This window comes from Tachysurus vachellii, chromosome 11 (genome assembly GCF_030014155.1).
Source record: "Tachysurus vachellii isolate PV-2020 chromosome 11, HZAU_Pvac_v1, whole genome shotgun sequence".
Lineage (NCBI taxonomy): Eukaryota > Metazoa > Chordata > Actinopteri > Siluriformes > Bagridae > Tachysurus > Tachysurus vachellii.
This window is the reverse complement of record NC_083470.1, coordinates 17,819,012-17,836,326: the sequence shown is the minus strand read 5'-3', so window position 1 is coordinate 17,836,326 and position 17,315 is coordinate 17,819,012. Positions and strand designations below refer to the sequence as shown.

The window sequence follows — 17,315 nt, the reverse complement described above, 5'->3', positions numbered from 1 at the left end:
ATTAGGCAAGTGTAAAGGCAACTCCAATTAATACCATAATTCAGAAGCCATTGCTTCTGGTTACAAAACTATTCAGCAATCATGTCTCAAGCTGACAGTTGAGTAAGGTAGGAAATGTTGAGAAGACAAATCACTTTAAAAATATAAAGTACTGAGAAAAAGTAACATGAGCTAAATTCCTGCCTGTGATTAAAGAAGCATTACGATGACTTGCAGAAAATTCTCAACACACTGAGCACTTTACACCAGAGAATGGCCTGAAATGTACAGCAGCCAAAGTGCTCATGGAGGACAAGACTGAAGGGTAAGCAGTGAGTTCAGTCAAGACTTGTATTTTTAGTGCATGTTTATCAGCAGTCTGAATTTTAGTTTGTATCATTTACTCTAGTTTAAAAGCATACAAGATCCTGAAAAAAATAAAATAAAAATCAGTGATTTAGAGTCATTTCAAGTAATGTAAGGCAAGTTTAGAGCTGCTATTTGTCTAGAACGATGGTGAGGACTAAAATAAGGATCACTACTAAGGACTAAAATAAAATGATCACTACTAGTCTAGCACAGACGGTGATCACTACTAGACTAGCACATATGGTGATCACTACTACACTAGCACAGACGGTGATCACTACTAGACTAGCACATATGGTGATCACTACTACACTAGCACAGACGGTGATCACTACTAGACTAGCACAGATGGGGGAAAAAACAACAAAAAAACTCCAATTCTAAACCTTTAAACCCCTGTACCGCTTTGCTGATTAAAAACAGCAGAAACAACAAAAACACAGTTGATGTCGTATGTTTTGTGGAAACCTCTCCCACACCTCTTGCACTGTTTTCCGGGATGGTTCGTGTAGCTTGCTCCGGCTACGCTGTATTGTAAGTGTGTGAGAGTGCTCGGTGTTCGGGCATCCGGCATCCCCCCGTGGCCAAGGACGAGGATGTGCTGGTGTAGTGGGAGAGGAAGTGGATGAGGGGTCCGGGTGAAACCTCCAGTGTCTACACTGCGTACATTAGCTTTCTTTAATTTTATATAATTTATTTATTAATTTATTTGTCCGTGTTTCAAACGCGAAGTTGACGCAGTGAGTTCAGTTGTGGCTCAGGACGCTGGGACACTGCGGCTGGAGTGTGGGACCACCCCGGGATTTCATCACAGGTACAAACAGAACATGCTGCTTTCTAGTTAATCAGCACTGATTCACACCTTTATTTTAAATGCTATTTTATGTATTTAAATACTTACCTACCGAACTGCGCATATTGTCCGGTATGCACTTCTCTTGTTTGAGTTCTATATTATTTTATCTATTTTATTCACATGAGTATTTTATATTAACAATACTGTTGTGTTTGGTTTAAAAAAAACAAACAATAACCGCCGTGGGGTTAATTTTTGCTTCTGCTACACAAAGTCGCTAAACCGTGCACATGAGCTACTAAACTATTCTGCTACTGCTGGCTAACTTCAGCTAGCAAGCTAACAACAACAAAGATGCTAACTAGCTACTTGTTTTAATAAGCTTTCACATCTCGGTTGTTGGCTAACCAGGTTGTGGGGTAACGGACTACTTATCGGGACAAACTGGAAATCGTTTACGTTGAGTACATTAACTAACTGAGATGCAGTTCTCATAAATTGGCTAGCTGGCTAACTAGCTAGCCAACATAAGGGGTCTTTGGACACAGCAAGCGGGATAATTATATCGCAGGCGTTGTTACTCTTAGTTTAGGTTGTGGTTTTGGCATTGGCAACAAAGATGCACTGTTATGAAAGAAACTTAATTCCGCGTGTGTGTTACGCAAAAAATGAACTCGCTTTGTCTTGTTCCGTGTCTTCGAAAGCACCACTTAATTGAAATGCAAAGCCTTCCCAGTTCGCACTGAGAGGGCGACGCTGTTCAAAATCGGTCCTTGTTCGAAATCGCCGATCCACCTTAAATAGTTGTAGTTACGGTGTTCAGTCTGTAGATGGCTCATTCTTTCATGATTCTGATCTGGCTTGTAGTTAATCCAGACACTTATCACGTGAATATACTCTAGATGAGACAGCAAGTCCATCAGACACACACACGTGTATACATTCATACACTCCAGTATGGTACACTTCCAGGTAACCTTCTAACGTGCGAGGAAACCAGGTAACCTGAAGAAAATCCACACAGAGTACACAATGAGAATTTGTTAGACCATACTGAATTGACTTGCTCATTGTTTTTGTTGGTATTAAAATCTCTCAACCATTTTCAACCTTAAAAGTCTCATATGTTTCATTTAATTCCTAATTTTCCTGTTCAGATTTCCGATCAACTTGGGTCACCCTCAACTTAAATCCAGCCAGATATAAAAACACCATAATACTAATAGATTGATATCTGCTCGTCATAGCAATATATGGTTCTGCCTTAAACTATTGGGGAAAGTCGGTGTCACAATTGTCTAGAATGACTTTGTATTTTGTAGTAATGAAGATTTCTCTTCATTGGAACTAAGGGTTCCAAACAAGAAATTAAAAAATTAAAATTTTCCAAATACCCCATTGTCCAGAATGTGGAATTTTTTTTTTCAGCCTAAAAAAAATAACAAAGAATTACACAATAATGTGAATCACTTAAATAGGATCATTTTGTCCTCTGGCACAACAGGCCTGTAATAAGTCTGCTACACCATTTACATTGTATAAAATGGCTATTTATTTGATGACTATATAACTACACAAATAAATACCTACAGCTTAGATGAATGTGAGCGTTTCATTTGTTGTACATTGTCTCAAAGGCCAAATGACAGGAGCTAGATGACTTGTAATGTCTTTTGACTACATTTTTGTCCTAGACTTAATGGGACTAGTAACATTCCAAGAGAAAACATTCAAGTGTTTTGTCTCTTTCACAGTTTGTACTTATAACAGAGCCAGTGCTCTATCACTTTATTCAAGAGACTTCAGACTGATATTAACAACGATAAGATTCTTACTCTTCTGTTTGTATAATATGGCTCCTTGCTGGACCATGGCTAGATTAGTTTGGAGCTGAACTGGACATGACTAGGTCAGGTTTGTCATGGAGGTGTTGGGAGACATTATCCATAATGAGCAATAATTTAGCCACGATCTTCTCCTGAAGACCCAAAATGAAAACTAATTAATTTACTCATTCTGCTGGCATCTTAGCAACCTATTGAGGTTTGTTTTGTGGTAAATTCTCTAGAGAAGACAAAAATTATTGCCTGTTTTGTCAAAATAAAGTGGGCTATAGTACTGCACACAGCTGGTCAACACAAGGCTTAAGAAGATCTTTATTTTTCCAAGTGTGTTTTATTCTTAATTACCAGTGTTATTCCCTTATTCTATAATACATACAGTATTATTATAAATAAAGTATTAAAATTAAAAATAAAAGGGTCCTCAGAGTGTAATGTGTCATAGGTGAAGACTTATTTCCTTTTTGGACAAACAAATTTGATCAAATGTATTGATATGTTCTTTCACCTAAACTGATGGGAAACAAAAAATGTTTGCGATGTATGACATGGGGAGTCAGTATCTGCAAACTAACCTTTGGTAATGATAAAGATAAGACTAAATGGCAGATGGTTAAAAAAACAAAAAACAAGAGAAGTTCTCAAGCACCGTGACCAGGAGATATTGTTAACATTAATCTGAGCAGTAACATTAGCTATCTAGCGTTTTATCCTGAGAGAACGTGCTCATTAAACTGGTGGGAATGTAATAATCATAAAGGAAACATGGGCTTAACATTGTATTTTAATAAGTAAATCACCACCATAAAGAAGGATCCCAAAAGAACAACCACCTCAGTCTTATGGGAACTTTAATAATTAGTTTGAACATTCGTTCATGTGAGACAAGACAGCATTTGTAGGAATTTATACAACATAATATGACTCAATTCTATTGTACTACACCACACAGAAAACAGTGCCTTCTACCAGTGCAACATCGTACCTGCAGTCATTTAAGGTGGAAAGGCGCATGCTAACAAAGCTGCACTTTTTCCCCTTAAGAAACCAACTTCAGCCTCTTGTAAAAGCGCAAAGAAACCATTTAACGTGAATTTGTTTTGTACAATTGCAAGCCCACAGCAACGAACACAGACTTTTGCACATAGAAGAGCGCAGCATAAAACATGTTGGCAGACTAATGTATTAAGTATGGAAGCTAGTTAAACTGTGCTGGGAAAGAAAACAGTTTATTTGGGTCAGTGGTAACATTTGTTTAATCGGAATGTCACCCCAGATGCCTACATTCCACAATGATTAAACTACAAAGATTGTCTTGTTTCTTTTGTACCAGAAAAGCCATTCATATTTACCAACCAGAGAACTGAACTCAAGACACAAACTTTGTATAATAGCATCTCTACAGCTGCTAATAATATTATTGATGTTTTTGTGCCTACTTCAGTTTCAGTGGCCCTTGGGGAAAGATTTGATTGATGCTTCTTTGTATTTTTTTTTTTTGTCATTCATTTTAGTATTGGTTATTGATTTGTAGGTGTATATAAGTGACCTTTCATGTAAAGCCAGCTAGTTACATAATGAGAGTTTGTGGCTCGTAATTGAACGTTTTAGGCAAGTTGCATGAATAGATTTGTCAAATGTATTCATATGTTGTTTTGAAAATACAAAATACATTTGGGAACCAATAGGCTAGTCATGATGTTACAGCTGTTGGGATCGAAAAGACCATATTTTGGTATTGGATGGTTTGATTGGTCATTGAACTGCTTAAGTCTTGCACAGATAATATTTTCTACCATTTAGCCATCAAAGCATTAACCTCATAATATTTCTCAGTTTATTAAAGAGATTAATACTGCTCAAGGTTTAGACAGTAATATAATGTAATGTATCCTTCAGAGCATAGTTGATTAGCTGTAATTCAGGAGACAATTATGGTTGAGTAGCTTAAAGCTCTAGGTTACTGTTCAGAAGGTTACGGACTCGAGCCATAGCGATGCTTCTGCTGGGCTCTTAAGTAACCCTCTCTGCTTCAGGGATGCTGTACCGTGGCTGGCCCTGTGCTCTGACCCCAACTTCTTAAGAAGCTGGGATACGAGAATAAATAAATTTCACTGTGCTGTAATATATATATGTGATGAAAAAGCTTCTGTTTCTGTGTTGTTAGCCATTAAAAAAGATAGTGGTTCAAACTGGTGACACTTTGTGTTTCTAATCAGTACAAATAAAATCCACATCAGAACTGTTAGTTTACTTTTTTTTTTTTTTTTAGGCAAGACACCACAGCTAATGATCACATCTCTCATCAGCTGGATCATGTGTGTTTGCTAAAAAAAAAAACACTTAATTTTTATCATGTTGAGCTGCAATTGCATTTGAGTGCTGATTTCAAACATGTTTTCATGCCAAATCTTAGTTGTTTGTCAAGATCACATTCAGTTGCAGGAGCAGTTTTTTGTATTAAATAACAGTAAATAGCTAATAAATATATTGTGATTGGTGTTTGTAAATCTGAACTAAAAAAAAGCTGATTGTAATCATGGTTTCTTGTCTACATGTATGTTTTTATATGCATTCTTCTGCAATGGGTGTTTTTGTCTAGTTCCACTAATATTGTTTATGAAATAACAAACAGCATTAAGATGAGCTATATTTGGGTGTATTTAGTTATACACATGTAAATTCATGTGATGGAACAACAGGATTTTCATTGCAAAGTAGTGAGCAGTACAGGGAGAATATACAATCTGCAACAGGAATTGTTAAATAGTTCACAAGGCTGTGCTGAATAACTAGTTCTGCGTTAGCCTTGCTGTTGCACAATCATAGAAGGGAAGACTGTAATGCCTTCTTTTGAACCAATGTTGTGTCAGTCAGTTGTATGGTCTGGTCTTTATACGCAATCAGGACTGTGCTGAGCTCGGAGTTTGCGATAACCCATTGGTTCCTCAGTAGCTCTCAGTTGCACTATTATAAACTGTTATAGAAAGGACATTATTTACATTATTTACTGTAGCGTGTCACTCAAATGAGAATGAGATACCTTCTGAGTCTGGTTCCTCTCAAAGGTTCTTCCTCATCATCTTAGGGAGTTTTTTCTTGCTGCCGTCGCCTCCGGCTTGCTCATAAGGGATAGGGATAGGGATACACTCGTATGCAAAAGTTTAGGAACCCCTGACAAATTCCATGATTTTCATTTATAAATATTTGGGTGTTTGGATCAGCACTCCGTCTAGGGTGTATCCTGCCTTGATGCCCGATGGAGAGAGGCACAGGCTCCCCGTGACCCAAGATAGTTCGGATAAGCGGTAGTGAATGAATGAATGAAAATAACAGAAGGTCACAGTAATATTTCAGTAGTGAAATGAGGTTTATTGGATTAACAGAAAATGCGCAATATGCATCAAAACTAAATTAGACAGGTGCATAAATTTGGGCACCCCAACAGAAAAATCATATCAATATTTAGTAGAGCCTCCTTTAGCAGAAATACCAGCCTCTAGACGCTTCCTATTGCCTGTAATGAGTGTCTGGATTCTGGATTAATGTATTTTGGACCATTCCTTCTTACAAAACATCTCCAGTTCAGTTAGGTTTGATGGTTGCCGAGCATGGACAGCCTGCTTCAAATCACCCCACAGATGTTCAATGATATTCAGGTCTGGGGACTGGGATGGCCATTCCAGAACATTGTACTTGTTCCTCTGCATAAATGCCCGAGTAGATTTTGAGTAGTGTTTTGGGTCGTTGTCTTGTTGAAATATCCAGCCCCGGCATAACTTCAACTTTGTGACTGATTCCTCAACATTATTCTCAAGAATCTGCTGATATTGAGTGGAATCCATGCGACCCTCAACTTTAACCAGATTCCCAGTACCGGCACTGGCCACACAGCCCCACAGCATGATGGAACCTCCACCAGATTTTACTGTGGGTAGCAAGTGTTTTTCTTGGAATGCAGTGTTCTTTTGCCACCATGCATAACTCCCTTTGTTATGACCAAATAACTCAATCTTTGTTTCATCACTCCACAGCACCTTATTCCAAAATGAAGCTGGCTTGTCCAAATGTGTGTTTGCATACCTCAAGCGACTCCGTTTCTGCTCCGTTGTGCAGAAAAGGCTTCTTTCGCATCACTCTCCCGTACAGCTTCACCTTGTGCAAAGTGCACTGAATTGTTGAACGATGCACAATGACATCATCTGCAGCAAGTTGATGTTGTAGGTCTTTGGAGGTGGTCTGTGGGCTGTTTTTGACCGTTCTCACCATCCTTCGCCTTTGTTTCTCCAATATTTTACGTAGCCTGCCACTTCTGGCCTTAACAAGAACTGTGCCTGTGGTCTTCCATTTCCTCACTATGTTCCTCACAGTGGACACTGACAGCTTATATCTCTGCGCTAACTTTGTGAAGCCTTCCCCTAAACCATAATGTTGAACAATCTTTGTTTTCAGGTCATTTGAGAGTTGTTTTGAGGCCTCCATGTTGCCACTCTTCAGAGGAGAGTCAAAGAGAACAACAACTTGCAATTGGCCACCTTAAATACCTTTTCTCATGGTTGGATGCACCTGTCTATGAAGTTCAAGGCATAATGAGCTCACCAAACCAATTGTGTGTTCCAGTTAATCAGTGCTAAGTAGTTACAGGTATTCAAATCAACAAATTGGCAAGGGTGCCCAAATTTATGCACCTGTCTAATTTCATTTTCATGCATATTGCACATTTTCTGTTAATCCAGTAAACCTCATTTCACTACTGAAATATTACTGTGTCTTTAAGTTATTTGATAGATCAAAATGAAATTGCTGATCCAAACACCCAAATATTTATAAATGAAAATCATGGAAATTGTCAGGGGTTCCTAAACTTTTGCATACGACTGTAGATATATAGTATTTTAAATTTTAAGTTAATCTTTTTTAAATTAATTTTAAAACTTCAATTGTATATTCATTCATCTTCTACCGCTTATCCGAACTACCTCGGGTCACGGGGAGCCTGTGCCTATCTCAGGCGTCATTGGGCATCAAGGCAGGATACACCCTGGACGGAGTGCCAACCCATCACAGGGCACACACACACTCTCTCATTCACTCACGCAATCACACACTACGGACAATTTTCCAGAGATGCCAATCAACCTACCATGCATGTCTTTGTACCGGGGGAGGAAACCGGAGTACCCGGAGGAAACCCCCGAGGCACGGGGAGAACATGCAAACTCCACACACACAAGGTGGAGGCGGGAATCGAACCCCGACCCTGGAGGTGTGAGGCCAACGTGCTAACCACTAAGCCACCGTGCCCCCCTTCAATTGTATATATTCACTTATTTATTTTTATTCTTATTTTTTCTTCTTCTCATTTTTATTATATATTTATTTCCTTTTCTCTCTCTTCTGTTTCCATACTTCTGTAAAGCTGCTTTGAGACAATGGGAAATTGTTAAAAGCGCTATACAAATGAATTGAATACAAAAAAAATGTAAAATAAAAAAAAAAAATACCATAACTGCCAAGATATTAGTTAATAGTAATCAACAGTATATTCGTGCAATTTAAAAAATAGACACACTGTTATCAGTTTTAAATGTAATAGTGGTCCATTTTCTGTAAACTTTTATGGTTATCATTTTATACTGAAATTTGCTTAAAAAGGCTAATACACTGAAAGCTGTAGCATATTGAAGATTGAAGCTTGAATGTCCTTACAGGCCTCTGAATGAAGTGAGCTCAGATGGACCGCATGAAGATCATTAAGAGACGCTTGTCTATGAGCCTGCGCAGTGCCCGGCCTGTGGACGAAAACCTGTCAGAGCTTGCAGAACACGGAGCAGCTGAAGAGCCACCTATGTCACGAGAAAATGGTGAGGAAATGCATTTGGAACAAAGCTGTCTGTAGTTAGGTCTTTTGATGGCAGGCTGATCTATAGTGAGATATAGTTCATGTGTGAGTATAAAATGAGTGAGGGTTAAATAAGTGAATCTACTAATTGTGCTAAAGGTAAATTTAAATCTATAAAAGTACACAGTTTGCTCACTGTCTTTTTTTTTTTTTTTTTAAGTGACCACTTCTATAAATAAATAAAAAAAAAACAACTGAGACAAATGTGTTTATAAAAAATATTTCAAACATGATTGTGCAATGTCTCTACAAAACAAGAAAAGGGTGTTGAGTTGTACATTGTACCACATTTTGGTGGTTTATAAATAACACTATAATGTATAATAATTAACAATGCATTAAAAGATATTTGACACCGATATCCCTGCCCTGGAAGATAGTAAAACGAAATGATGTTGCCTGTTAATGCACTCTTGTGTTCTGTGTTCTTTGTAGGTCTTTTTAAACCAAGTGGAAAACCCAGCTGGTTTTAAAGATATTAAAACAGCTAAATGTTTATTTTCTGTGTTATAAAATGGAATGAGACCGGGAAAAGTATTGAACATGCTTACTAAAATTTATTTACTACTTTGTACAAAAGCTTTTGTTGGAAATGACAGCTTCCTGTATGGAGAAACTGGTCACATGCATTGCTCTTTGTGTTTTTTTCCCATTCTTCAACACAAACATTCTTCATGTCAGGTGATTAGCTGGGCAATTTATCAGCTTTATTTTCTTTCTTTGAAACCAATTGAGTTTTTATTTGGCTGTTGTGTTTGGGGATCATTGTCTTGCTGAAATGTCCACCTTGGTTTCATCTTCATTTTCCTGGTAGATGGTAGCAGTTTTTTATCAAGCATGTCTCACTACATTTTCACATCCATCCTTCAATTATATGGATTTTGCCAGTTCCATGTGCTGCAAAACAGCCCCATGCCATGATATTCCCACCTCAACTTCACTGTCGGTATGGTGATTTTCGGGTGATGTGCAGTGCCGTTTGATCTCTAAACATGGTGTGTATCATGGTATCCAAAGAGTTAAATTTTGGTCTCATTTGACCAGACTATATTCTCATATTTCCCAGGCTTGTCTAAATGCTGTGCAGCAAACTTTAAACGAGCTTCAGCAATGGAGTCTTGCTTGGTAAGCATGCATACAGGCCACAGCGGTTGAGTGCATTACTTATTGTTCTCTTTGAAAGAATTGTACCTGCTAATTCCAGAACTTTATGAAGCTCTCCACAAGTGTTCCCTAGCTCTTGGATAACTCTTCTGATGATTCTTTTCCTGGTCGTGGCCGGTTTATGGTGTAATTATGTTCTTTCCACGTCTGGATTATGACCCCAACAGTGCTCACTGGAAAATTCAGAAGTTTAGAAAACCTTCTGTAACCAATGCCATCAGTATGTTTTGCCACAGTAAGGTTGTAAAGATCTTGAGAGAGCTCTTTGCATTTACCCATCACACCTTGGTCATGAGACACTTTTTTATAGGCCATACATACAGATTTCAGCTGGTGTCTTGGCTTGCTATGACTTAGTGCACCTCCCTTTCTTAATGTTTTCTGTGTCATTTTATTACACACTGAACTTATTTGTTTTGTTTTCTTTGTTAGGGATTACTGTATGTGGGTTGTTGTCAACATCTGGTGAAAAGTTGTCATGTCAACAGCACATTTAGAAATATAGTTGCTGAGAAAAATGGTGTTTAATAATTACTTTACCCGCTGTATTACTGTGTCTTTTTCACTCTATGTAAACATCTGGTATGTGAAATGACTTACTCAGGACAGTACTAAAAAATCTAGATGTATTTTTTTGTAATCTCTTATTTATTTATTTAATAAATAAATGTTAGAAAGTTGTAATAGATTTTTGCAGATCCTTTATGACCCCATCTGTACTCATTCAGCTTAGCTAAACTTTCTTGAATGCCTTGGTTATGGCCCAAAATCTTTTAAACAAGTTAGATGCAGCTTAAGTAATCTTTTACTGGCAGGTATCGATCTCTACCTTTACAGCAAATCCACAAGAACTAGTTAGTTCTGGTTGTCTGGCCTACTAGTAAAAAAACTTCTGAGTATAAAATCAGATCTTATAGTGACCTCATTGAAGTCTATTAAGTGATAACACATAATGCTATAAATCCAGATGGAGAAGGGCGATAGCAATTCTACAAGTAGGCTTATTTTGCGACTTTTAAATTGCAGTTTATTAATATGTCGGCCTATTTTGCAGGCTCTGATGGGCCTTTAAGCCAAATCATTACTCCTACACTGCTCAGCTATAAGCTACTAGGGGAAAAAAATTCCTTTTGTTCTGTTCCTTTGTGGATGATTAGAAAGGCATCCAGGTAAAACAAAAACAGTCACGAAGAACCTCTTGGATTGAATTGTCACATTTGAATAACTGAATCTCTTGTGCATGAATAAATTTGACCTGTAACTGTACCTGTTTTAGCAAAAATTTGTAATCCAACTGACCTATAACTGCTTACAGTTTTGTAAGCTTTATATTTATATTTACGTTTTTCTTTATGTCTGACTCTTTCCCTCGCATGGCTCCTCCTTTAACCTCTAGGTCACTCAGTACCCAACTTTCCTACAGCTGCTTGTCTTTTTCTTTAATTTCTCTCTCTCTCTCTCTCTCTCTCTCTCTCTCTCTCTCTCTCTCTCTCTCTCTCTCTCTCTCTCTCTCTCTTATCCTCTCTTAGAGTCCATGGTTTGCCCCGTGCCCCCTCCCGCATCCCAAAGTGCCCCTTCATTCTTGCGCCACTATGCAGGGGGTTTGGGGCGCGGCGCGATGCGTAGAGATGGCCTGGACCGACCCTACCTTTCTCTTCACCGGACTGGCTCTCTTGGTGATTCTCTATCTTTCCCTTTCTATCTATCTTTTCCTATCACTTTTGGGCATGTGCTGATGTCATATTTTAATAAGAATTATAGTTTTTCAAATATATTTTTACATTATTATATATTACACATACCCTCAGTTTTTGCAGTGTCTTAATTACATTTTTAAATAACATTAAATCAAACAAAAGCAGAATGTTGGCAAAATGCTGGCTGGTTAAAGAGGTCAGTACAAACACATTAATATGCGAAATTACCTCAGTGATATTGTGAATTGTTTCACAATTATAACACAATATCATCCACATTGAATATTTCATTGTCATTGCATAACATGTTATCAGCACATATCTAGTCTCTATAGTTCTTCTTTGCATGTATTTCTGACATTTTCTGTATAGTTCTGTGGTTTCTTGTTTTCGCTTATGTCCGTCTCCTTGCAAATGTCGGTCTATAGGTGATTGTCAAACACCAAATTGTGATGAAACACCAGTCTTTTTGTCCAGCATTTTTTTAAATTAGTTTTTTTTTTACTAGTTTGTACAAAATGTATACTTTGCAGTCAAATATCAAATTTGTAGTTAGTTTTTTTTTTTATGTATTTGATATTAAATATTTATATTTTATATATTGTATACAGTTTGATTTAACATAAATTTGCCTTCAAATGTATTCAACCCCCTAAACATCATCAGAATCATCTGAATTACAAAATTATACGTTTGTATTATACCAATTGTTCCAACCAGCATTATTATTGCAAAATAACAATCATTGGTTATCACTCAAAAAATGCCGGCTCAATTGGTAGAGTGAACTTTTGATTCCAGTAACAGCTTTAAGCGTGTTGTGGTAAGTTCCATGTGGTCATTCTTTCTGCCAGCTTTGCTCCAGGATATTCAGGTTTTTTCAGTTACTGCTGTTTTCAAAAAGAGCTGAACAGAGTCTCGATTAGACTGAGATCAGGACTTTGACTTGGTAACTGTTGAACATTCGTTTTTAGTTCACTACTGTGCTTGGGATTATTGTCCTACTAAATGAAATTTCTCCTTCTTATGTTCAGATTAAGCCTGCAGTAGCTCCACATATTTTGCACCATCTACCCAGTTTTAACAAGATACAAATCCCTGCTGAGGAGAGTCCCCAATCACACACTTCACTTGTGGTATGGTGTTTGTTGAGGAATGAGCAGTGTTAGGCTTGCACCACATGTAGCGTTTTCGTCAAGCTCCACTTTTGTCTCAGCTGACCATAAAACTTAATCCCACTTTTCACTGGGTGACATGGATGCTTGGGAACCAAACATATATTTAAGTGGCTTCTTTCTAACCACCCTCCCATACAGTCTAGCTGCATGCAGATTCTTGCTCTAATTGATGGGTGCATCTTCCAATCAGTCTCTGTAGCTCTTTCAAAGAATTTGTTTGCCTATCTGTGGTCTGAACCTGGGTGCCCAATTGATTCGAAAGTATTCACTGGGATGTCCAAACACTTTTATATTATTTTGTAGCCTGTTCTTATCTTGTGCATGTTTATCAGTTCACATTTATCTTAATTGTCACAGTCTGGTAAAAAGAAAACAGGCTGACACAAACAGGTCAGGAGAGAAAATCAGTCAGTTGTTTTGCCTGTTTGTCAGTTCTTCTCCACTAGCACTCTTAATAGCAATCAGAAATGCTGAAGGCATACATGCTTATCCTGATACACTTGAAGCTGACCTCTGCAAGTTTTTGACCTGTTGCTCTTGATCTGTCAGTGGGCATCATAACTGATGGAATCATCTCACATCCACAGTGATTCACAATGGATATGGTCATGTCATTCATCTGACAAAGAAAGCACAGACATTTTAGAGATTGTTTAAATACGTGATCTCCCAATGATAAGGCAAACACATTTAAGTCACTCTGAAACTTGACAATATTTTGCTTTTGCCCATTAGTCTTTTATACTTACAACAACACCCTTTTATCTGGTAGATAGTAAGGAGAAGTGTTTTGAGTTCCCTAAAGTTGTTTTAGTATACTGTTAAATACACTAATTAGACTTTACTTGTTCTTGCATACCGGTAATGCATATATTAAAAAGGTTAGTCAAAAAAGAAGCAGCAGTAGGACTCCTACAAATATTAAATGAGCTTTGGACATTATATGTTTAATCATGAGTATAGTTAGGATTATTAGTAACATGTTAATAATCAAATAATTTTTATATAATCAGTCAAATAAATTGGCTCTAACTAGATTTTTGTTGCATTCTTTTGTTCTGTCCAAGAAACGGGATAATCTGGTCTCTATACTGTCCCATCTTGTCAGTTTGAAGTTGTTTTTATTGCAAATGTGCAAATTTTCTTCATAAGCAATGGAGTACACTGTTAAAACTGCTTCTAGTAGAATTTTAGGTGTAAAAAAAATTGTGATTTACTCCATAGTGGTTTGTGTGTTTGAAGGCATAGTGCATGAAAATATGAAAATGGGATCTGATGGAGAGAGCGATCAGGCGTCTGGGACTTCATCCGACGAGGTGCAGAGTCCTGTCCGAGTGCGAATGCGTAACAACCACTCACGGCGTATCTGCAATGAGGTAATACAAAATAATTTGGAACAGAAGACATACAATTAACTATCTATAAATATCTAAATATCTATAAGTGCACTCTCTCATGCGCATGTACACAACAATACAAGCAAATGTTATTAGTTATGAACAGTAATTCTGTATTCAGATTGTACTCATGATGTTAACAGTAGAGCTTAACGCTTGTGTTGCCTTTTTGCTTCTGAGTTGTTTCATTTAAAATTGCTATCCATTAGCATTGTTGTTTTTTCTCTTTCCTTTGGCTTTCTATAAAACACACAACTGATGTGAACTAGAAAAAAATGACAAAAATTAAGATATTTATGTTTAATATATGTAACACGTGTGTGTTCTCTATAAACTCTGCTTGCAAGTTGTTTAATTTAAGATAGATTATGAAGGAATACACCTCAAAGCTAAACAAATGTACATATTGGAGCAGAAGTATGGTGAACTGGTGAGAAATTAAATTTGTTAACTCATTTCTACATTATATCAGACATTTGGGTGTATTTCTACAATGCAGAATAAGCATTGTGTGCCTTTTTCCATAAAATTAATGCTTAGTGATGTTTTTTTCATCCCCGTGTCTTATTTCCACATAAGAGTTATTGATTTTAAATGCGTGTGTAACTTGACTCCTTCCTCAGTCACACCCACATTTTCTCTTCCTCTGTAGGACATTAATAAGCGTCTATCGCTGCCGGTGGATATCCGCTTGCCAGAGGGGTATCTGGAAAAATTTGCTATGAACAGTCCTCCTTTTGATAAACCCTTGAGTCGGAGGCTACGGCGTGCTTCACTGGTAAGAGAATGCTCATAGTATTATAAAATTACTATTAGCAATAGTTGTTCCTGAATGTTTTTATATTTTATTATTTTCCTGCTATTTAACTTACTCTTCAAAAAACACAAGTTATGCTGTAGGTGTGTTGCAGCACAGACTCGCACTGGGTATCTTTTTTAAATCAACTGATCTTTTGTTGTCCTGTAAAGTAAAAATGTTTGGCTATATTTCCCTTTGTAATTGGGTAAACAAAGTCATAATTATAAATACTGAACTATGTAATGGATTATGCTGGTTATATGCTAAACATGAATAGGTTTTTTTGTTTGCATTAAGCTTTGGATTGAATTTGGCCAAGTTTGTACAGTCTTGAGTCTTGGGCACAAACTCACAGAGAGTGGGCAGTTGAGGATTAGACAAAAAAAACTCACCCAGTCTTTTTCCAGTGATTAACTCTCAAGTTTAGATGAGTCTGTGCCCATTGTAACTCAAAATAGTTTGCTGCATTTCAGTCCAAAGAACTGTCAGTCAATTAAATTTTTTTGTGTGATTTTTGACCCATTTTCTGTAAATTCTAGAGTGTTATGTACGAAAATTGTAGGACATCTGTATGACCTGCCATCAAATTACCAATTGTGCTGCTGCTACACACACACACACATACATACATTATATATATATATATATATATAATGTATGTATAATGTACAAATGTGCAAAAAAATTTCAAATCAGGAAGGGGGCAAACACTTTCACACCACTATATATATATATATATATATATAGTGGTGTGAAAGTGTTTGCCCCCTTCCTGATTTGAAATTTTTTTGCACATTTGTCACACTTTAATGTTTCAGATCATGAAACAAATTTAAATATTAGTCAAAGATAATAATTATTATTATGGTAAAACACCTGTTTGCAATCAAGAAATCACTTAAATAAGACCTGACTGACAAAGTGAAGTAGACCAAAAGATCCTCAAAGTTCAGGAACAAATGAGAAAGAAAGTAATTGAGATCTATCAGTCTGGAAAAGGTTATAAAGCCGGTTATAAAGCCATTTCTAAAGCTTTGGGGCTCCAGCGAACCACATATATTTTATTTATATATATATATATATATATATATATATATATATATATATATATATATATATATATATATATATGTATATATATGTGTGTATATATATATTAATTTGGATTAATTTGCTTTGCCCTCAGAGTCTAGTAAATGTGTAAACACTACAAGCAGGCTGCAAAAAATCTGAATAGAAGGAAATAAAGATAATTATAATTTCAACATACAACAGAAAGAAAATGTAACTTTGAAGCATGATTGTTAAAATTTTACTGTTCATTTCTCTCACACAGTCTGAAATTGGCTTCGGGAAACTGGAGACATACATTAAATTGGACAAACTTGGAGAAGTAAGTTCATAATCATCTAGATTACGTAATCATCTAGCTCACATCACCACCTCATTAAGCATTTGTTTAAGCATAGGAGTGGTGGAAAAACAAAGGCAGAGAATCAAAAGGGACTTTAATTGACTCTAATGATCAATTTAAAATGTAGAATGGCTAAAGTGATCTAAAAAGAGTGGGAAATCTGATACATACTTCACTGGTGATGGGAAGAAAATACAAATAGACAGCTTTTTATAAAACACTACACAACTATGCAAGTATGAATATCTACAGCCCATACTCCAGTATACTCATGATCGTCAATAAGGGCATTGACACACACCTTAATGTCTATAATTCTTAATGTCCTTAATGATTAAACAGCACTCTTAGAAAATGGTGCACATAGGTGCACATCATCTTTCTGCATTAATGCTTTTCTGAAACACCCAAATTGTGCATTCAGATTCTTCTCACTTAAAAGAACTGTTTAATGGAACTTTGCAGTTTTAACTTAAATTTTAAAGCATTACCTTACAGAAAGTCTCACCAGAACAATGTATATCATAGCTACCAGTCAGAATGAAGAAATCAGCAGTGCTGTGAGGTTAACCAGCTACTTATTTATAGATTGGTCCTGTACCTATGTGGTTAAGGTATAAGCCTAATCTTCTTATGTGTGTGTGTGTGTGTGTGTGTGTGTGTGTGTGTGTGTGTATGTATATATATATATGTGTATATATATATATATATATATATATATATATATATATATATATATATATATATATATATATATATATATATATATATATATAACT

The 17,315-nt window shown here is 36.5% G+C and overlaps 1 protein-coding gene across 3 annotated transcripts in view; it reads left to right on the top strand.

Moving 5' to 3' along the window:
- Window positions 1-868: 868 nt before the first annotated feature.
- Window positions 869-17,315, top strand: part of LOC132853450 (cyclin-dependent kinase 17) — a 30,719-nt gene continuing 14,272 nt past the window's right edge. The window contains exons 1-6 of one of the 3 annotated variants that reach the window (XM_060881222.1): window positions 869-1,162; window positions 8,697-8,849; window positions 11,581-11,727; window positions 14,169-14,302; window positions 14,976-15,101; window positions 16,459-16,515. In XM_060881222.1, coding sequence (XP_060737205.1) covers window positions 8,720-8,849; window positions 11,581-11,727; window positions 14,169-14,302; window positions 14,976-15,101; window positions 16,459-16,515 — 594 coding nt within the window. In that variant the 5' untranslated portion in view covers window positions 869-1,162; window positions 8,697-8,719. The remainder of the gene's footprint in view (window positions 1,163-8,696; window positions 8,850-11,580; window positions 11,728-14,168; window positions 14,303-14,975; window positions 15,102-16,458; window positions 16,516-17,315) is intronic. The other 2 variants (XM_060881220.1, XM_060881221.1) reach the window with 2 other exon arrangements.